Consider the following 23,725-nt stretch of genomic DNA (forward strand, 5'->3'; position numbering starts at 1 on the left):
TTGATATAGCATACACATCACATCCATCTCATAATCGACACAAATTCCATGCATCTCATAATCCACGCCACGCACACCTCATGCATTTCATAAACCACACACATTGCATAATCCACACACATTTTATGTATCGCACAATCGACACACATCTAGTGCAGCTCATAAAAGCTTGTAATCCATAAATCACACATTATGCATCTCATAAACCAGAAACATTAATTAATACATTTCCCAAGTGACATCAATCCAATGAGAAACATTTAAAAACATACACAAACACCATGACAAACACTTTCACCATATAAACAAATATGCCAAATATACCACATTATAAAAACACATTCCACATGTCCAATACATGCACGAATAATACCACACACTGCAAGTACAACAGATGTACCATTTACAGTACAAGCACCAATATTACGACACGGCACATTCATCCATGTAAAATGATCATCAACATGATTACCATGAGCTATGGTCTATACACTCCTGGATAAACGTTTCGCCACACCTCACAATCCTGCGATGTAAAATTCCTCCTGGCACCTGCACACAAACTGTTTCATTGCTCCATCTCCTCTCGAATGCGTTTCATTCCACGGCCATGATTCCCAATCATTATTCTTCACCATCGGCCATCGTTCCTTCCAGTAACATGTCCGGCCCAGGCGCATTTCGTTTGCTTGACAGTTTAATTATGTCATTCACTGGCATGTGTTTTTTTTCTCTCTGTTTTCAATCTTCAGTTCTACGTCTCTGTCTTTTTATATTAAATTTCTTTGTCGACAAGTCGCGTGTGGTTTCAAACAACTTGCTCTGTTTGCTTTCTAACCTGATCCACTTTCAATGAAATAATAAATTACAACACTAGCTACTTCGTTATGTAACTTGGCACCATGCATTTAATACATTCGATAATGTAGCTATTTGTAGGATACATATACCAATAATAATACCACTTATTCCATTACAGCACATACTCCAATAATGGTACAAGCCATGCATACTACATATCCCATGAATACGTACAAATACAACTGGCATTCATCACTGGTTGACGGTGCCATCATCACAGGTGGGCCAGTGGGGGGTGGGGTGGCACGTGCCCCCCCCAATGATCCAATCGAAATCCCTAATTTCGATCGGATCATTGGGGTTTATGAGTAATAATTCGGCATTTGGCGACCCCCATTGCCACTGTGTAGCATATTATTACGTGCCAGGGACTCTGAGATGATAGGACAATAGTCTGAGTCCATAATTGGCAATAAGTAACGGCAAAGCAGTTATAAGTGACTTAGAATTGTGTGCAGTTGCGTATACAGTACACGACTTCCCTGAAGGCATTCACCTTCAGCGAGCGCGATGCCGATCACACGCGGTTCGAATTCGACCCTCGGTCGAATGCTGCGCCATCGCCGCACACGCGTCGAGTAAAAAGCAAGGGACAAGTCCTTACTTACTAACAACTCCTATAATTTTCATTGCTGGAGGGGTTGCCCCCCCCCCCTACCTGAAAATCCTGGCTCCGCCATTGGCCATCATCCTAATGATTGTGCCAGGCTCTGTGCCCTTTAAGGAGACGTGAAGGGTTGAAGGCTTTCTAGCAGGAGGTCATTGTTAAAGAGATGGGTGAACTGAGATTTGTATTATTGTTATGTTTTTTTACTCAGGAAAGCCTCACTGAGTATCAGGACTCCTTTTGAGGAGGGTCCTGCCAAGTTTTCGCAGTTGGGATCAATGATTGCACTGCTTTACTTGCTGTGTTTTCACTACCCGGCACTAAACTCAAAATTAACGTCGGTTCTCAACCTTGTCTTGTTGCAGGAGAAAATGTTGCCTCTAATTGCCCAGTAGCACTCTTCACAAGCCTCTTCCGGAGGACAATCTTGACACCACTGGCCCTAGTTATCAACAAGTTCACTCAGTTCTAAGTCCTCCCATACAATATCGGCTAATTTCTTCTCTAGCATGTACCGTATAGCTCCACACACCCACACTGCTGACGGTGGAGGTTGACAAGAAAACACAAATCAAGTCATGACCCAAAGTGGTTTATGACATCTTTCCAATGATTGCTGAGTTTATAGCCATCTTCTCGGTTGAAATTGTGTCTGTATATATGGATGGCTTCATGAACTAATCTTTTTTGATAGCCAGTAGGCTTGCAAAGTACCATCGTCTTAGAGAAATCAATTTTGTGTGAGCCAGCCGCATTAAAATAATGATCAGCCACGGCAGAAGTATTGGTCCTACCTTGTTTCAAATCTGCCTAATGCTGACGAACACCGTCCGAGACATGTCGCTTAGTTCCCCCAATGTAACTGCTGCCACAAATACAGCTTAGTTTGTAGACACCGGGATATTGCATGTCAGGAATCTTGTCCTTCACAGATGGGATCAGATCACGGATTTTATGTACTGTGTGAAATCGGACCTGGATCTTGTGTTTGTTCATGATTTTGGAAATCTATGCCCATCTTTAAACCTTCATAAACAGCTTGCCTTTAGAGGCTAACCCCCCCCCTCCTTTTCCTGATGACGGACGCTTGTGTTGCGATCGAAACGTCGTGGTTAAAGCTTTTATTATTTATTTATTTTATTCACTTTTTTATATAATATTTCTATCTATGTGACTTTACCGACAGAACCAAAGAATATGAATTCCTGCAGTCACGAAAGTTCTAAGTCAAAATAGGTGCAGTTAATCAAATATGCCAGTTATTTGAGTTATATTTTCGATAACAAACTAAGCTGGATTTTTTATCCCTAAAGGCCCCCGGAAAGCGAGAAGAGCTTCAAGCACAACTCCATACCGTGTTGGAAAACCTTCCAACACCAGAGGCCACCACCATCTACCTACAACGGGACCAGCTCAAAACCGATGTACCAGACTCGTGTGCCCAGACCATCGGCTACAAACCCCAAAGACACGAGGACTGGTTTGATGCAATGACACCTAGATCCACGACCTGGAATGAAAGCATACTACATTCCTTGCTTGCCAAAACCACCTGAGGACACAGCGCAGGACCGCAGCGTACCACCAACTGAAGGCCGAAACTCAACGGCAGATCCACGCCATGAAAATCAGCTGGTGGGTGAAAAGCCACGCGAGATAGAGGGTTATGCCGACCAGCACATCATGAAGAACTTCTTCCAGACAACAAGGAGAATCTTTGGACCTCAGTCTACAGGTCAAAAGCCCATCAGAACACTTGATGGATCCCAGCTCCTGAAGCACAACAATGCCATATGTCAATGCTGGAAAGAGCATTTCGAACAGCTCCTGAACAGGGAATCCATCATGATGGATGATACCCTCCAAGCCATACCGCAACACCCCAAAGAGCTACAACTCGTCCAGCCACCAACCATCGGTGAGCCGAGGCATGCCATCAAGTAGATGAAGTCCAACAAAGTCTGCGGTCTGGATGGCATCCCAGCTGAAATCTTCCAATCTGGCAGCCACCCGCTCACTTCAAGGCTCCACAAGCTGATCCTCTGGATCTGGTACAAAGAAGACCTCCCCGGCGACCTCAGGAATGCGACCATAGTAACATGTCTTACTGTGGAAACTACAGGGGGATCTCCCTCTTGTCCATAGCAGGAAAGATCCTGGCCCACCTCCTGCTCAATCGTCTGAGTAACGTTGCTGAAAAGGTCCTCTGAGAGACACAGTGTGAATTCCAACAATCCAGGGGCACTGCAGATATGGTTTTTGCTGCCCAACAGATTCAAGAAAAGTGTCGTGGGGGGGGGACATCAAGAACTGTTTTTGGCATTCATCGACCTAACCAAAGCATTTGACTCCCCCCAACCAGGAAGCCCTTTGGAGTATCCTCCAACGTCTTGGCTGTCTGGAGAATGATTGTTTAATGGCGCTTTATAAATTAAAATTATAATGATTGTTTGTCACCATCCTGCGGCTCCTGCACGACTACATGACCGCCACTGTGCTGAGTGGGGGATCTAAAATAGATGCCTTTCAGATTCGAATGGGTGTCAGACAGAGTTCCATGATCGCCTCCGCCTTATTCACCATCTATTTGGTCATAGTCAACCTCGTCCACGGTCGCCTCCCATCAGGCGTTAGTATCCAGTAGTCTTGATGGGAAGCTCTTCAACATAAAACATTTTCAGGAAAAGAAGAAGCTGACCACAAAGAACATCCACGACCTACAGTTTGCGGACAAATAATGCGTGATTGCTAACTCTCTACAGGAAATCCAGATGACCCTCGATGTATTCAACTCTGCATATAAGAGACTTGGCTTAACCTTGAACATCACCAAAACCAAGGTCCTCCACCAACTGCCATCTGACCAGCCAAACATCTCCCCCGACTCTTCCCAACGGCCACCATCAATGAAGAGATCCAACACAAGAGTCCAGTGCGCCAGGTGCTGCCTTCTATAAACTGAGCACGTCTTCAACAACAAACATTTCCACAGGACAACAAAGTTCCTAGTTTACCGGGCTGTTGTCATCTCAACATTCCTCTACTGCAGCAAAACATGGACAATCTACCAGCGCTACGTCACTGCACTCGACCGCTTCCATCAGCGCTGCCTCCGCCAAATCCATGGGATCAAGTGAGAAGATCGCTGCACCAATGTAAGTATTCTCCTCCAAGTTCACACCACTAGGATTGAAGCAGTGCATCTAAAAAACAACTCCGATGGACCGGCCACTGCATCCACATGCCTGAGAACCGCCTTCCCTGCCAGATCCTTTTCTCCCAGCTCTCCAATGAGCAGTGGGGGAGGCAGGACAAAGAAGGAGGTTCAAGGATACCCTCAAGTCCTCCCTCAAGCACGGAAAAATCAGCCTTCAAGACGAAGAGGAGTAGACTACCAGCTGCCTCGGGTGGCACCGCTGCATCCACCAGGCTGTGGCCCACTTCGAGACCCAATGTCTCAATGCCGAAGTGGATCGCTGCCAAAAAAATAAAGGAAAAGGAAGCCAGCCCGATTCCACTTCCATATGGGACCACGTGGCCCCAATGCTCCCAATGCCCAAAGATCTGTGGATCCAGAATTGGACTACTCAGCCACCTCAAGATCCACCACCAAACCTGATAAACCCCGAGGGACTGCCGATGACAACGGTTTTCTAAACTATTTTCATTTTACCAGGTAAAACCCACTGAGTTATATAGCTCTTTTTCAGAAGCGACCTGGCTATAAATGGTAGATGAACTAAGTGGCTTATCGTGCAGAAATGTACAGCTGCCAAATACGCTAAAACACGGTTCACTAAATTTTCCAAGTAATGTGCATACAACTTTTCAAGAAAGAAGCTAAGCCTACATTTTAACTATGATATTTTAAAAAGTTATTTTACAGAGGTATTCACCAAGTCAGTTGTAGAGCATTCTTAGTTGATTGTAGAGAAGCAGTGGGGCCGTTTAGAGTACAGTATACGGTAGTACTGGATGTACAGGCTGACGCTAACGCAACCACTTGGCATTGTCCTGAAGCACACGGCAAGATCCCAGATGGTTGTCGGAATTTTTCCGGATACGTGAAAAATATTTGTACAGGAGACCCTTGAATATTGCGGCTGTTACGTTCTTAGAAAATGCTGTGGAAGCCAAAACGGAAATATTCAAGACTTATTAAGCCTTTCCTAAATTATGGGGTTAAGGTATACCGCAACAAAAAAATAGACATCACAATTTAAATAAGTAGTATATGTTAATACACTAAAAACAAACTTAAATACCTTATACAAATTACATTCCCAGATTATAAAGAGTATAAATACTGAATAAATACTTACCGAGTGTGTTTGTCCACGAGTAGAGTGGAGCAAGTAGTGCTACGGTTAGCACGCTGTGCTACGAACCCAGGCACAACCAAGTTCGATTCCCTCTAACGCTCAAAACCAGTGACGATTATCTGATTATGTCCTGGACCTCCCCTAGTTCGACTCATCCTTAAACGAGTACGTGGTGCCATGTGTAAATGTCGCCACTTGGGAGACAAAGGCAGCCGGGCGTGGTGTGAGACACCCACCCCCCTCGTGTGCCGTGGCAATTTCATAGGTGCTACTCTCTAACATCACTTGCCCCAATAGGAGGCTATACTGGGCGGCTTTGTATTTGTGCGTGCGCGCGTGCCCCCCCGGTGTGTGTGTGTCTGTCTGTGTTGTGGAGAGAGTGGAGAGTTTCCCATACCTGGGCAGTGTGCTTATGACCGGCTCCAGTTTATCAGCAGAGGTCTCACTCCGAATCAGTCGAGCGGCAATATCTTTTCATCGGTTGCGTAACGCTGTGTGGAAGCTACCTGGTCTGTCGCTCCGCACGAAGCTTCAGGTCTTCTCGGCCACGGTCATTCCCTCCCTTCTCTACGCTTGCGAAACGTGGACCCCCCTAGTGGAGCATCTTCGCCGGTTGGAAACATTTAGGCTGGCCTGCCTACGATCCATCCTGGGTTTAACCAGGCTGGATTGTGAGGAGCTCACAAGTCCTTGAAAGATCTGGGCAAAGTCCCATCAGTGAGCTCCTCCGGCAGGCAAGGCTGCGTTGGCTGGGTCATGTAGCCCGCATGCCCAGCCACCGCATGCCTAAACAGCTTTTGTTCGGCCGGATCGAGGGGGCTAAACGGGCGCGGCACGGGCTAGAGAAGAGATGGAGTGATGTGGTACAGGAGGACGTGGAGCTGAGTGGACTTGCCGATGACTGGTACTAGCGGTGTCAAGATCGGCCTCAGTGGAGGAGGCTCGTGAAGGACGCTACTGGGCAGTTGGAGGCAGTCGCCCTCCAACAACAACGGAGGGCGGAGGAGCGACGCTCACAACAACGAGCGGAGCGCCGGGTGGCTAAAGCACAGCAAGTTGGCACAGTAGGGGGCACAGGTGGTGCATCAGTCAGTCATCTCGGTCATCTCGGTCAGTCGACCCGTGGCACCTGGGTCTGCCCCGTGACCTCCTGCCAGCGGGCGTTCGACACTTCACGTGGCCTCAAGGTGCACATGGCCTGGCACAAGCGTCGTGGTGACGTCACCGCCACTTAGTGGCGAATGGCGGTTGTTGTTGTTGTACGTTTGTGCGTGTGAGTGCCCCCCACCCCTCTGTATAATCGTGGTGTCTAATTGCCCCCCTTCTGACAAGCAAGCCAGCATCAGGACTAAAGGTAAGTGAGATACAAATATGTATTTTTTACTAATTGTTACTTTATTTTACGTGTTATTTACCATACAGTATTTTTAAAGTGTTACACGCAAATGTACAATGTTTATTTATTTATTTATGAGTTTAACAACGTTTCCCTTTTTTGTTGAACCGTAAACACATTTCAAATAACTTTAAAATACAATACATTGCTGTGTTACGAACTTAAACTCATAAATACATTGAAATTGTGGAAAAAGTGATACAGTTATCCATCTACATATCTAAAAAAATTATATAATTTTAATAAGTTTAATTGAGCGTTGTTGTGCATCGCGGTGGGCGATAGAATGTTGGTTTACATTTGTCTCGGACAATCAGCGCGCAGCAACGCGCTATGGGACCGTCCATAAATGACGTCACGCAACTATGGGGGGGGTCAGATAATTTGTGACGATGTGTGACGAGGGGGGGGGGGGTGAGAAATGTGACGTCGCATCAAAATGTGCAACTTTAAATAAATATAGACAACACGTTCTACTTAATGAAATCGACTTTTTAATAAATGTTTTATCCTACAACATCAGTGTGCAGCGCCACATTAAATACGCACTACAATGACAATAGTTTAAAGCGATTTGAAGCATGTTTTATATATTTTTGGGGGGGGGGGGGGGGGCAGAGCTTTGTGACGTCATATTTGAGGGGGGGGTCTGACTTTTTGTGACGGGGGGGGGGGGGGATCAAAAATCGTGTGACGTGATTTATGGACGGCCCCTATGGTGTTCAGTGGGCAATGCAAAATTATGACTACACCGGTGAGTGAATGTGGTACGTGCTATGCGCGTACGGGCACAGTATTGCATCACAAAATAGCTTGACTCAATAATGTCGAGTCGGACATGGTGGAGATGCTTGAGTCCCATGGTGAGGACCTGTAAACGGAGGATCTGATGCAGCTGGAACAACAATGAGCTGAAAATGAAGCCGATTAAACTATCCACCACAACCACGAATATTAACTTGCATTCACTGCTCCAAGGAGCTTTCCCAGCAGAAGAAGAAACATGCTTGATTTGAAGCTTTCGTGACTGCAGGAATCCATACTCTTTGGTTCTTTCGGTAAAGTCACGTAGGTAGAAAATAAAATTAATCGTGATTTATTTTATACCTATGTGACTTTACCGAAAGAACCAAAGAGTAAAGAAACATGCTGTTCAGCTGTCTTTGGACACATTTTGTTTCAATATACTGCAATCAATCCAGCAGAAGATCAGTAGAAGAGCTCAGAAGAGAACCAGCTTCCTCTGGTGAACATTTCTGTGGTTCCAGCTTCATTGTCAGATGAAGAGGCAGGTGATCCGACCCCTTTGTCTGCATAACTTCACCAACTGCTCACCCCAAGAGGCCTTGATCGGCAAGCTTGTAATTCATCTCTGGTAATTAAAACAAATTATTTGACTATATCATGAGTGAAAATGTACGTTAACTTATAATCGTATGCATTTTTGTACACTTCACGACATTTAGTCGCGCATTTTCTTCGGACAAACGTCAGCTAGGAATGCTTGGCACGTCAATGGGAAAATTTGAGTTCGTTTGAAGTAGTTTCGAGTTAAGTAGCATATCCCAGGAATGCATCTCTCACGTATAACGGGGGATTCCTGTATTTGATCAACTTTGTGTGGTCCACCAACCCCTGCTTGCCAAGCACTGCATTAAAGACATGCAACCACCCTGCTCTCGATAGGCACTGTCACTTGCAGTGCAAAATGGTGGCAATGAGGTTATAAAAATTATTCCGTGGTCAAACTGACCTGAGTGAAATTTCTGGTTATGATACACTGCAAATTCCATTACCAATTAGTATGAGCCTGATTTGGGCCTTCCTTAGGTCAACTCAGCTTTAAACGTGCACCTGGTAGGTTGTGTGAATATCATCACAGACACTGCTGGGCATGCTTTTGGTCTCACAATTTCATGTGCCATGGCAGCTATAATACCCACATGCTCATGGCAATAACTCAGACTCTCACTGATGCTTCTATCAACCCATAGCCAGTCTCTTTGTATTTTATTATGGTTTATCTATCTTGGTTACCATGTTTAATACTAAATCTGCCTGCTACATTTTTAAAGGCACTTGGAATTGTGCTATTGCAGCCCTGGGAAACGTATGTGCACCCGTAGTGGAGAAGGGCCCAAGAGAAAGAGATGGACACAGGAGACAGAGAGACAACACAGCAAAATGTAGAGGCACACAGAAAGAAACTCCGAGATAGTCGGAGTGAGACAAAGAGATGAAGAGAGACACAAACACGGAGAGAGATGCACATGCGCACAAACACGTGGAGAGGGACCAGAGATACTGTGACACAAAGACCCAGACGAAGAAATACAAACCCACATTGACAAATTCATCAGTTCTATTATATATAAAAAAGGGAAATTTGTGAATGTGTCTTTTCAGAATGTTTAGCGTACCTCCCGACATGCAACAAACTTGAAATTTGCCATGTAGGTAGTTTCCAGACTGTACACCATGCAAAAACTATTAAAAAAATAGACTTTTGTATTGTGGGGGGGGGGGGGCGCAATAATGGATATATTTTGCACGGAAAGTGAGCTGTGATATCACCCGCATGCGGAAGCGTTACGCAGTGTGCCTGCCAGAGGTGTGGACTCCTCGAGTCATGTGACTTGGACTCGAGTCAGACTCGAGTCATGAATTTGATGACTTGCGACTCGACTTGGACTTGCATAACAATGACTTTGTCCCACCTCTGGTGCCTGCTGATGTCATGCCCCCCCCCCAACCCTCCACGAGTAAAGTGAAATACAAATGTCTTCTTGGTTCTTTCGGTAAAGTCACGTAGAAGGGAAGTAATAAAATAAAAATAAAACATAATAAAATAATTCTCACGACGTTTCGGCTACAACGCAAGCAGCCGTCTTCAGGTGAAGAATGAGACACTGCCAAGCTAGGAGCTTATAGGAGCTTATATAATTGCTAGAGTAGATGTAGCTCTCAAGGGCCTGAGTCACATCGCTGCAGACGTAGCAAGATCTGAAATCTCTGCAACCCTCAAAAACGCTAAGATGCCAGCTAGCAACATCAGCAAAGATGAGCGTTTTGAATTAGCCCAATTAAAAAAGAGGGATGACATTGTCATCCTCTCAGCTGACAAAGGCAATGCCACTGTCATCATGGACAAAACAGAATACAACACCAAAATCCAAGAACTACTCAACGATGGCAGCTATACAAAAATAAAAAGAGACCCCACCAACAGCCTCGTCTCAAAAACCAAGCAAATCATTTCTGATTCAACCGCATTAATTGATCAGACCAAACAGTTCTCGTTGAAACCTTCTGCAGCCAGGCCACCAAGATTATACGGCTTGCCAAAAATACATAAAGAAGATACACCTCTTCGTCCCATTGTCTCTACTATCAACTCCCCCACCTATAAATTGGCTCGTTTTTTGTCTGAAATCCTACGGCCTTTCACTGGAAAAACCACCTCTGCGGTACTAAACTCTACTGACCTGGTATCGACAATCAAGGGGATTGCCCTGTCCCCAGACGACCTGCTTGTAAGTTTTGATGTGGTTTCCTTATTCACCAAAGTTCCTGTACCTGACACCATCGCAATCATTGAAGACTTGGTTCATCAAGGACTGAATGCTGGGGTACCCCCCCTCCTGGTGAGACACTGCTTAACCAATACAGACTTCACCTGGAATGGAACTTTCTACAAGCAAACTGAGGGCACCCCAATGGGCTCCCCCTATCTCCGGTTGTAGCCAACATCTTCATGGAGAAATTTGAGACTGACGCCATCCAGACTGCCACTCTACGCCCGACCTTATGGAAGAGGTACGTAGACGACACTTTTGTCATCTGGCCACATGGCCGGCCTGCTCTAGACCAATTTCTCGACCACATCAATTCCATACACCCAGCCATCAGATTCACCATGGAAGTCGAAAAAGATGGCAAGCTACCCCTTTTTGGATGTCCTAATTAAAAGGAGAACTGATGGTTCAATGAGCCACTCTGTCTACAGGAAAGTCACCCATACAGATGCTTACCTAAAACCGGATTCCCACCACCATCCATCCCAGAAGAATTCCCTCATCAAGACTCTATATCATAGAGCCCAATGCATCTCCGACCAGGAACACATTGCCAGTGAACTCAAACACGTACGCCAAGCTCTTAAGGCTAATGGTTACTCCAACTACACAATCCGCAAAGCCATCACTCCAACCATCAAGAAGGATCCTGTTGAGGAGCCTTTCAAGACCATCACCTTACCCTACATTGCTGGGGTCACAAAAAAGATCTCCAAAATCCTGATTAAACACAAGATCCAGGTCCGATTCAACACAATACATAAATCCGTGATCTGGTCCCGTCTGTAAAAGATGTGGTTCCAGACATACAGTACCCTGGCGTCTACAAACTAAGTTGCCTCTGTGGTAGCAGTTACATTGGGGAAACCAAACGACATGTCTCGGACCGCATCCGTGAACATAAAGCAGACCTGAAACACGGTAGGACAAACACCTCAGACGTGGCAGATCACTGTTACAACTCAGTGGGCTCACATGACATTGACTTCTCCAAGACAGAGGTTCTCTGCAAGCCATCTGGCTATCATGAGAGATTCGTTCATGAGGCGATCCACATATACAAACACAGAGACAATTTCAACCGAGAAGATGGATTCTGGCTTAGCAATCATTGGAAGGACGTAATAAACCATTTCGGATCTTAACTGATTGTGTTCACGTTTACGGCGACTTTCAGACCGCGTTCCACTCACTGGCATAGTATTCTCCGCAGGAAATGGATTATTTGCTCCGCTGCAAGTTTCCCCCCACGACTCACCCATTGACACGACGGTCAATGGTACAGTGTATAATAACAAGTAGTATAACATTTATATGCTTAATACAATGTAAAAAGTAATATATAGTATCGTAATTGTATAGTAAACATATAGCAGTGTGATACACATTAGGGTGGGTAGAATAATACATAGTGTTATATTAAAATGTATAAGGTATAGGGTGGTTTATAGCAATACAGTATATAATTTAATGTTGGGTTTGTCTATGGCAGTATATAGTACGGTGTATACTCGTGTGATGTAAGAGAATAAAGTTTAGATGGAAGCATATTATATTATTTTTACGATGTAGAATTGTAATGTATTACTTACTGTTAGTAATTCAGCTTATTTTAGAGTATAGTAAGTATACTGATGATGCTATGCAGTTTATACTTTAGTTTTTTTTATGTAGTTTATACTTTAGTTTGCTTTGTGGTTGTTTAGTAACTGCAGCTACATACTATTAACATTCCTTTCCTTTGTTAATGCTACTCCCTGAACCCCCCCCCTATGGTGCTGCTGATCCTGCATAATGCATGGGCATAATATGACTTTGAAACCCCCCCGCCCACCTCCTACGCATTTCCCATGAATATGCTAAATTCCTCTTGATATGCACATTATTTTTGTTAAGGCTCTCTCCTTCCACCTCCAATCCAGCTTATATATAAGCTCCTAGCTTGGCAGTGTCTCATTCTTCACCTGAAGACGGCTGCTTGCGTTGTAGCCGAAACGTCGTGAGAATTATTTTATTATGTTTTATTTTTATTATTTTATTACTTCCCTTCTACGTGACTTTACCGAAAGAACCAAGAAGATGAATCCCTGCAGTCACGAAAGCTTTAAATAGAAATACAAATGTGCTGCAGGTCTAAGGTGTTCTTCGCGCAGCATTGGTTTATTATTTGAGTCGTTTACTGCCGTACGCACCCTGAAAGTTGTGTGTCTGCAGCAAGCGCGTGTACGTGTACCTATGGACGCGCGCATGTGGGGGGAGCAGTAGTGTAGTGGTTAGCGCGCTGCGCTACGAACCCGGCGACCCGAGTTAGATTCCCGCTCACGGCCACCACCGGTGACGATTATTTGAACCGGTCCTGAGCCTCCCCTAGGTCGACTCAGCCTCAAACGAGTAACTGGTGTGGTGTGTGAACATCGCCACTGGGGAGACAAAGGCGGCCGGGCGTGGTGAATCCAAGTCCTGGGCGAAGCCGGGTAGGTAAGCTAGTAGAGTATACAGAGATAGCGAGAGACACTGATCCATTCTCCCTATCATCCCATACCACTCCGCTCCCGTCTGGCAGCCCCTCACCACACCACTGGCCCTCCACATTTTAAGCTAAAGCCACCATCGTCGAGCTGAATTGACCGTCATTGAAGGTTATTTTGCTGGAATCATTGAAATAAAGTGGGTGTTTGTGTTGTGTGGGAAGAATTTGAGTCGTTTCCTAGATGGCTCTGAGTGACTTTAGTACTTTCCGGCTTTGGATTTCACATCGAAAACTCCATAAGAGGTTTATTTTTTTGGGTGAGATCGCGTAAATGTGTCGTTAAAACCCGCCACCACCCGACAGTCAACAAGTAAGGGTTGTCGCGAAAGCCGACGTGTTAAACTGACATAAAAAAAACTGCAGCTCAGCAACGATCACCCCACGTGTACGTGTTTTTATTGTCCCCAAACAGTCATTGGAGGCTGGCGGGGCATAGCTCCGCTGAAGAAAATTTAAAATATAAAAAAAACATCTCAACAACTTGTGCACGTTTTCAAATGCACGAACTGCTTATCTATTTAATATTTTCATCAAAAATGTAAGCACGGTTCCACAAAAGTGTCTGCAGCTCGTGGCTGGGATTAAACAAGTTACTGCATGTAATCCACTGGTAAACACATGCGAGTATTGCTGGTCTGCCCACTCCACCCCCCTGTTGTGAAGTAATTGGGTCGCGCTTTAAATGAAGACATCCGATAGTAGTGACGCTTGTGCACGCGCTTTATTGTTTTTTTAGGCCAAAAAAGTGGCACATCGACCTCGTGTGCCATGCTGCGCATGCGCTTGTCAAATGCGCCTGTCAGTTCCTAAACTTAAATAAGATCCACACCCCCCAACACCCGCCACTTCTAAATGAGAGCAAAACACACGATACCATAGTAATGGGAGTCTTCAGTGGCATTGGATTAGAGTAACGAGAGAGCAGAACGTTCACTACCCTGCAGTAAACATGCATCGTTGGGCCAACGTTAAGCTACGTTGTTAAGCTACGTTGTTGGACAAACGGTGTGTGTTTTGGGTAGAGTTCACAGACAGGAGACACGTGAAGATAATGCCTTTTTCAAATAGGAGTCTTCGAAAGCGGATTTGGAGGAGCCCAAATTGTAGGAATTTTGCTGAATTTTTAGTTTATTCTCATCGATAAACAAACTCAAGAATGTCAGCCATGACTGCCCTTCAGTAAATGTAACACAGGAAGAGGCCACAGGTTGGTAAGATGGTAGTTATGCTTCATCCGTTGCCAAAGATAGGACGTAACTAAATTTAGGGGAACAAAACAAGATAACGAAGATTAAACACAAGTTCAGGAAGGAGGAGCATATAAACCGATTCTAAGCAACAGATCCACACTCCTAGAGAGGCAAACTGATGAACGGGGTACCATCACTTTTAATCATTACATAGCCAGCACTGTTCGGACCGTTCACTGCAAGTTAGGGGGAAAGTAAAAATGTGAGCACAAATAAATCTTATATATTGCCACGAACGGAGAAAATAAAAGAGGGAGGTCATGAAAGATGAAAGTTCCAAACTACAGAAAGAACATACGGATCTGTAAAATCATCAGGAAAATAAGAGCTGAACTCAACAGAGTGGTTGAAGGTGTCATTAGAATCAATTGGGACATGAACGCTGCAGAAAATTTGAAAATCACAAGTGGTAGCACTAAGAGAGCCAGATGGAACCTTAACAGAGTATAGACAGCTGTATTTAAGAAATACTTTTCCACTAGACCCCAACCTGCAACATCAACAAAATTTTCGAAGAGACGTAAAATTACACTTTTGCCGGGCTGATATTGGTTATGAAAGGTATTCCATTCAGTGGAGACTGCGGCAGTCATCCAAGCTTTCGCATGCCAACGCTTTAACAATAAAAATATGTAGACATTTAAAACATGTATAAATGGCTGCTGCAAAATGGAGATTCAATGAAAATAATAAACTACAAATGAGCAGAGCAGCCGGGCAATGATACACACTCTCGCCAATTATTTACAGCAACGTTACAGAAGATGTGAACCTCTTGCAGCTATAAAAACTTAAACGTGAATGGAGGAAGGTTTAAGCTGTCTAATATTTGCAGATAATGGTCATTTTCCAGGAGTGAACACAAATTACATTAAGCAATGGAAAAACTTCGCAAAGATGTTTGAGCAATTGGACTCGAGATACATTGAGCGAAATTAAAGCAATGCGCGACAAGTTTGTGCCAAACAAATACATTGTTAAAGGACCCAATTTGAAAACACAGTGGAATATGTATTTTCCTAGGGCAATTATTGAAGGTGGAGTGGAATAAAAACTATGAAATGATGGAGTGCCCTTTCGTAAATTGAACATGATTATGAAAAGGAGTGTACCAAATGTGTGTGAAGAAAATTTTCAATCAGTGCACACTGCCAGATGTAACGATGGATCAGAAACACATATACACTGGCAAACATAATGGGGCAAAAGCTGAAAAGTGTGCAAACAAGCGCGCAGAGATGCATGCTTGGAATTTTGCCGAGATAAAAAAGGGAACATATGGATCAAGAAACAAACACAATTCAGAGACATTTTTACAATGAAGAAACGTAAATAAGTTGGAGCAGGACACAACACAATATGGGATGATGATCGACGGACAACATTTGGTGACAATGGCGGCCAAAATGATAGAAAACATCTAGGAGGACAAGGAATGTGGAGATGGAGTGATGGTATCAGTTCATGTGCAGGAGTGAGATGGATGGTAGCACGCGCTAGGAGCATGAGGGATGGCAATGGTGTGGGGAGGCCTTCATCCAGGAGTGGAAAGACCAGAGTTGCTGATGATGAGATGACTTTGAAGTGCAACACTTTGGTGCATGACCTTTGTCCACATTTCATTGAAACCAAAGGTGGCAATCTTCGATTTAGATTTGCCACATTTATACTTTCTGTTTGCATACTTATTTGTTTGATTCTACAAATATATGTGCCTGGGTTGTAAAATGTTTTACTTTCATTTATTAACAAAAAGTACATCTTTTTTTATAAGAATATATAATTTCCCAGTAAACGTGCGGAAAGTTTATATTTTTCTGAGAGATTTTTTTAAAATTCTCAAACAAATACAGATGAAGGCCTTTCCCAAGCCACCGCCATCTCTCACAATCCTGCGATGTACAATTCCACCTGGCTCCTGCACGTAAACCGATTGCATCGCTCCATCTCTCTGGTGGACGGCCTCTCGGACGCATTTCATTCCTCGGCTACTACTCCATCATTATTCTTGATCATCGGCCACCGTCCCGTCCCTGGACGTATATCGTTTAATCTTAAAGGTGCATTTACAATCCCAGACAGCCACACATCTCCCACGTGACTCGGTGTTGCATATACTGTGCAAACACCAGATTGTAAGAACACAATTCACACTCCAGTTACCTTCATACCGTATTCCCCGGTGACGACATTTGTTAAGCACGAACAATAAGTGTGCGGTTATATCTAAGCGAATTTGTAAATACAACTGCAGAAAGTGACATGGTTGAAACAATTAAGGTATTCGAATTCAATCACCATAGACACCACACACACAATGTATACCACGTATTCACCATAAACACTAGACACACCATAGACATCTGACATACACGATAGATACAACACACAAACACCACGTAAACACCACACACATCCAATGGCTACCACATGCACCTTCGATTAGCACGGTTGGCCTACGTACGGTGCGATAGAAGTTCAACACATCTGACACCACACACAAACACCTCACATACACAATGGACATAAGACAAATATCTCCCGCATAGCCTTAACATACTGTTGAGGCAAGTGCTGTTAGCGAGCATCTACGAAACACCACAGCCACCTCAAATCCCAAAGACATGCATACACATCACATACACCACATACGCCCCATAGGCACCACAAACACACCAATAGTGACCACAAACACAACGCAAATACAACACGCACACACACCACACGTATACCAGACCCCACACGTACACCAGACACCACACAGGTCATAGACACCAGATATACACACCACACAGACTATTGTCACCACGCACACCAGGCACCACATGTGCACCATAGATACCACACATACCACACGTACACACACCATAAATACCACACCCACGCCATAGAGATCACACACGTGCCATCGTAACTACACACACACCATAGCCACCGCATACACACCACATGCACACCATATAAACTACACGAAGACACCACACACATAAATGACACATACCACACATATACCACACACCATACACACTACACAAATCGCATGTCTCGTCTCTAGATCGTGCCGTGTCTGTTTAGCCCCCCTCTGTCCGGACAAACAGAAGCTGTTGGGCATGCGGGCTACAGCCAACGCAGCTCGCCTCGTCCTGGAATAACTCCTGATACCATGGACAGATCTTTAAGTGAATCTTGCCTGGTTCTAACCCAGGATGGTTCTTTTAAGCAGGCCAGCCTGAATGTTTCAATGTCGCACAGATGTTTCTGATAAGGCGTCCTGCAGCTTTCACAAGCACAGCGAGGAGAGGACACGAATTGCAACTGAGAAGTCCCGGAGCTTCTTCGTGTGGAGCACAGCAGGACACACAGCGTCCACAAAAGGATCCTGATCAGCATCATCGTCGTCGTCACCACCACTAATATTATTGTCATCGTCACCACCCATCACTACCTTATACACCAACAAACACATCACCATCATGATTGACACTGGCAGTATCACTACCATTGTGAGCCATCCACATCAACACCTGAACACTGTCTTCTTCATCATCATCATCATCACCACCACCTCTATCACCATTACCATGACCATTACTGTATGAACAATACCGATCATCACCACCACCATAAACACCCACCATTGTCATTACCATGGACATTAACATAATGATCACCTTCACGGAAATCGCCATCAATTTCACCAGCATCACTGTTAACATCCCCGCGGGGTCCCTCGCTACTCGCGGTATGGATTTTATTGCGATTTTCACAGGGATTTTATCAGCAGCAGCAGCAGCACCATGACGGTCGTGCTGCTGCCGATGGTGGTGGTGGTGACGGCATGTTGTAATTAAGATCGTGCTCATTAGCCAATGTATTGAAGCTGCTGATGATGTGGCTACAGGTGATGATAAGCATGTGATGTTGATGGCGACGCTTTAATATTGCAAAAACGACGAGCGCTGATCAATATTCTATTGTATTCTGATCGCGACGATGACCAAGACAATTCTGCTGATAACGATGATGCTGTTGATGATTGATGGAAATTGGGACCTGGAGTTGTTGGCAATGCTGTAGATTCTGTTAAAGTAATGACACGATGATTGCTGATGATGGTGACGATAAATATACTACTGATGCCGATGGCATTGGCGATGACAACGATGATGTGGACTTGTTGATAACTAAGTGACAATGATGTAATGCTACTATAACTGATAATGGTAACGATGCTATTGACAATGCTATTGCTACTGCTGACGATGCTCGTACTGCTCCTGATGATGCTATTGACGATGCTGCTATTGTTAACGACGACGGCGACGCTGCTTGCACTCCCAATGATGATGCCGATGGTGTTGCTTCTATCGATGATGGTTACAATGCTGGCAACTGCAGCTACTGTTGCTGCTGATGCTGCCGCTGCTAATGGTCTTACTGCAGCTACTATGGTGATGCTGCTGATGCGATGCAATTGCTTACCGATCTGCACGCTGACCGGAGAAGCCCCAGCGGCGAAACAGAGGCCAGCAAAACACGACATGAATCTGAAGATCCAGGCCATCGTCTCCAACCTCTCTCTATTTCTCTCCGCTCTGACGTGTCCGTCTCGTCCTCACGCCAGCGCGTCAATGCTGCCGATATTACAGCAGCAGCAGTCCGTCCGACATCGAGACCGCATCTCTCTCCACCCCCTCCATGCACAGCCGTCTCTCCCCTGTAAGCTCCTCTCTGTGTGCGTCTGTGCACCTCTCTCCCTCTCCGCTTCCTCCCTCTCTCTATAGCCGCCTCCCTCTCCCTGGGTTTTGCTCTCGTACCTCTCCTTTCTCTCACCACCCCCCCACCCCCACCTATACTCTGTGTATCTCCGACTCTGTCTCCACGTGTGTATATCTCTACCTTTCTGTGTCCCTATCTCGCCCCCGTGTATTTCTCTAACCTCTATTCTGTGTTTGTCGATGTCTCTGTGCCTCTCTCCATCTCTCTCGCTGTGTACAATCTCGATAGCTCGCTCTCTCCCCCCTCCCCTCTCTCTCCCCCCTCTCTCTCCCCCCTCCCCTCTCGCCCTCCCAATAGCTGCAGGCTTATGTCAACGGGACGTATATCTTCACATTAAATACCGTTTCCCTCCATCTCATCCCCCTCCGTCTCTCTCCATCGCTCGTTTATCTCTTCTCCCCGTTGCTCTCTCCCGCTCGTTATCTCCTTCGCACCACTCGATCAATGGCAGTGAGAGATTGATCTCCCAACAATAGCTATTGTTCTCGCTGATGGTCCGCGCCTCGCTCCACACTGCCCCCACGGGGCCCTGCGCCCCCCTACATGCTCTGCCTCTGCGCGCCTTTCTCCGTGTTTCTCTACGATTGTGCGTCTCCGTGCCTCCACGTTCATCAAGGCAACATGTTCTCTCCGTTCCAACCTCGCGTGAAGCTGCGTGAGCTTCCGCTCCCACTCACTCCCATTGTCTCTGCCCATTGTTTCTCCTGTCACCCCCACCCCTCTGTCGCTCCCCTTTCCCACCGTTCTCTTCCCTCGCGCCCTCTCCTGAATGCCGCTTTCTCGGTCCGTCTTTCCTTTCGTGTCTCTCTCCGTCTACGCCTTCTTCTCACATGTCTCTCGCCTCCCTCTGTCTCTTTGATCTCTTTTAATTTTCGCCTTATTTCCGCTAATTAGTGAAATGTGAGCGCTGTGTTTGTGAGCTTAATTTGGATAATTTCAGTGGCGGGTTTTATAGAATCACCATCAGCGAGGCAGACGGCTTGTGCAGTTCCCACTTTTTTCGTTAATCAACATCTCCCCCCACTTGTAAATATGAACTCACATCTTCTTGGTTCTTTCGGTAAAGTCACGTATTATTTTATTACTTCCCTTCTACGTGACTTTACCGAAAGAACCAAGAAGATGAATCCCTGCAGTCAAGAAAGCTTTAAATCAAAATATGAACTCACATCAACGAGAATACTGGCAGTATGGAATCCCTTGAATATCGCGGATTTATAGTTCGCTATTTCGACATATGGGGCCGTCCATAAATGACGTCACGCACCTAGTGGGGGGGGGTCAGACATTTGTGACGATGTGACGAGGGGAGGTGAGAAATGTGACGTCACATTAAAATGCGCAACTTTAAATATAGAATTGTTATAACACTAATTGTTATAACACTCCTACAACATCAGAGTGCAGCGCCACATTAAATACGCACTACAATGACAATAGTTTAAAGCGAGTTTAAGCATGTTTTGGGGGGGGGGGGGCACAGCTTTGTGACGTCATATTTGAGGGGGGGGTCTAGCTTTTCGTGACGCCGTGTGACGAGGGGGGGGGGGTAAAAAATCGTCCAAAATCGCGTGACGTCATTTATGGACGGCCTCTATCGTGGACAACCTCTCTTGTATACCAATTTAGCTATGGGGGGGGGGGGGGGGCTAGTTTCGCGGGTATACTATACATGGAGGTGCTGTATCATGGTGTTGTTTGGCTGATGCGGTGGTGCGGGGCGGGCGAGGGACGCGAGGCAGTCAGTCGCACCTCAACCTCTGCCGTTCAAGCATCTCGCGGACAATCAAAGACGATGAACAGACTATTGGGGCAAGTGCTATAAGGAGGTGGGGTGGCCACAGCACCACGCCCGGCACCCTTTTCTCCCCAGTGGCGACACTTACACATCGCACCAGCTACCAATTTAAGGCTGAGTCGACCTAGGGGAGGCCCAGGACCGATTAAGATCATCGTCACTTGTGTTGGTCGTGAGCGGGAATTGTATTGGAAGGCAGGTTCGTAGCGCAGCGCGCTACCGCTCCCAAATCACGGACAAAGACACATTCCCACACTTTGGATCATCATCATCGGTGAGTACGCGACTCGGTATTTATACTGTTCATTGTATATGTTTTTACATGTTATTTCAATTATTTGTTATTCGTTTATTTGGCATATAGTACAGTACTTATTTGTGATGTCTATTCTGTATATCTAAGGGGCCGTCCATAAATGACGTTACGCAATTTTGGACGATTTTTGCCCCCCCCCCCCTCATCACTCGGCGTCACGAAAAGTCAGAACCCCACCCCTCAAATATGACGTCACAAAGCTCTGCCCCCCCCCCCCAAAACCATATCTCCATTTTGAAAATAAAACATGCTTCAAATCGCTTTAAACTATTGTCATTGTAGTGCGTATTTAATGTGGCGCTGCACTCGGATGTTGTAGGAGAAAACATGTATTAAATAGTCTATTTATTTAAGTAGAACGTGTTGTCTATATTTATTTTAAGTTGCGCATTTTGATGTGACGTCACATTTATCCCCCCCCTCGTCACACATCGTCAGAAATGTCTAACCCCCCCCCTAGGTGCGTGACGTCATTTATGGACGGCCCTAATAACTATAAAAAATACTTGAAACTTTGTAACAGAACGAAGCAAAATGGAGAGTACAATTATAAAAATCATATATTCATTCCACAGAATGAAAAGCCCTAGTAGAATCATTAGAATAAATGTTTTAATAACAATAATTAAAAAATAATTAAAAATGTAAGCTTCTCCATTCTCCCATGGAGAAGCAAAATGCTCCTTCATGGAATAAATAAAAGGTGACCGTAGTAAATTCAAATAATCAAATAGTTAATAATGTAAATTAATAAAAATTAGTGTTATTACAATTCTATATTTATTTAAAGTTGCGCATTTTGATGTGACGTCATATTTCTCACCCCCCCCCCCGTCACACATCGTCACAAATGTCTGACCCCCCCCCCCCAGGTGCGTGACGTCATTTATGGACGGCCCCTAACCCTTATTTAAGTATTGAATATCGCGGTTTTGGCTTTCACGGCACTTTCTCAGAACGTAACCCCCGCGCGATATTCAAGGGTGCCATGTATATGTAACGTCTGTATCCACCCGCACACTAACAGTAAGGGTTCAGTGGTGAAAGATACCCGGTTTGAAGTGGGGTTTAGGTTCAGGGTCTGAGCTAGGGTCAAGGTCTGAGTTGGGTCAGCTCTGGGATGAGCGAATCATCAAGTCCCGTGCACAGCTCTTCAATCTTCCACCACTTCGGTGGGCGGCTCTCGTTTGCTTATGGAATGGCGGCACCATGCCCAACAATAACCGTTCACCACTGTGACGGGAACCACTACGCTCGTGCCAAACTCGGTGCACTGAGGCCACGTGAAGTGTCAAAGAACCACTGGTAGCTCATGGAACAGATCCAGTGCCATGGGTCGACTAAGATGACTGACAAATGCACTGTGCTCCCCCACTGCCAACTTTCTGTTTAGCCGCTCGCCGCTCTGCTCGTTTTAAACGTCACTCCTCTTGTGAGCATCACTTCTATACCACATCAGTCCATCTCTTCTCTAACCCATGCCTGGGCATGTGGGCTATCTGAACCAGCCTTACTTGGCGGAGCTCACTGATGGCACTGTGTCCAGATCTTTCAAGGATCTGAGCTCCTCACACTATCCAGTCTGGTTAAACCCAGGATGGATTGTAAAGGATAGCCTGAATGTTTCAAATTGGCACATTGCTTTAGAGCAATGGTTCTTAACCTGGGGTGCACGCACCCTTTGGGGGTGCGAGATGCCATTTCTGGGGGTGCAAGACATGCCAGATTTTTTTCGAAGGTAAATCATCGAAGATACAAAGCACGGGCACGTAAGTACAACTAATTTGTTAACCAAACCTGTGTATTAACATACATGTGTTAAAGATTGAGAACCAAAGAGGTGCAGACTGCAGTAAAAAGTTAAGAACCACTGCTTTAGAGGACTCTCGCAAGCATAGAGAAGGGAGGGCATAACTGTGGTATAGAAGACCCAGAGCTTTGTATGGAGTGACAGGCCAGGTAATATTTACACAGCGCCACGTAGCCGATGAAAATATGCCGTTCGACTGATTTAGAGTGAGACCTCGGCTGCCAAACTGGAGTTGGTCATAAGCACACTGCTCAAGTACAGAAACTCCCTCCACAACTGCCCTATCACTCATGGGGAGTTGAGCATTTGATGGCATAAAATACCCAGGTGGTTTGTTTTTGTGGGCTGATGGTAAGGCCCCCAACTCTTAGTAGTATTTTCTTCTTGGTTCTTTCGGTAGTATGCTCCAGGTTCAGCAGTAGCATCTCCGACTTCTCAGAGTGGCCAGCAATCACCAGATCTGCATACATATGGTTGACCA

The 23,725-nt window shown here is 45.3% G+C and overlaps 1 protein-coding gene across 1 annotated transcript in view; it reads right to left on the reverse strand.

The window, feature by feature from the left end:
• Nucleotides 1–19,293, reverse strand: part of LOC144718960 (glutamate receptor 4-like) — a 77,481-nt gene extending 58,188 nt beyond the window's left edge. The window contains exon 1 of the mRNA XM_078594603.1: nt 19,024–19,293. Coding sequence (XP_078450729.1) covers nt 19,024–19,105 — 82 coding nt within the window. The 5' untranslated portion in view covers nt 19,106–19,293. The remainder of the gene's footprint in view (nt 1–19,023) is intronic.
• Between the last annotated feature and the right edge of the window lie 4,432 nt (nt 19,294–23,725).

Source organism: Lampetra planeri, chromosome 5, assembly GCF_965212315.1.
Source record: "Lampetra planeri chromosome 5, kcLamPlan1.2.h2, whole genome shotgun sequence".
In the NCBI taxonomy this organism is placed as follows: Eukaryota; Metazoa; Chordata; class Hyperoartia; order Petromyzontiformes; family Petromyzontidae; genus Lampetra; species Lampetra planeri.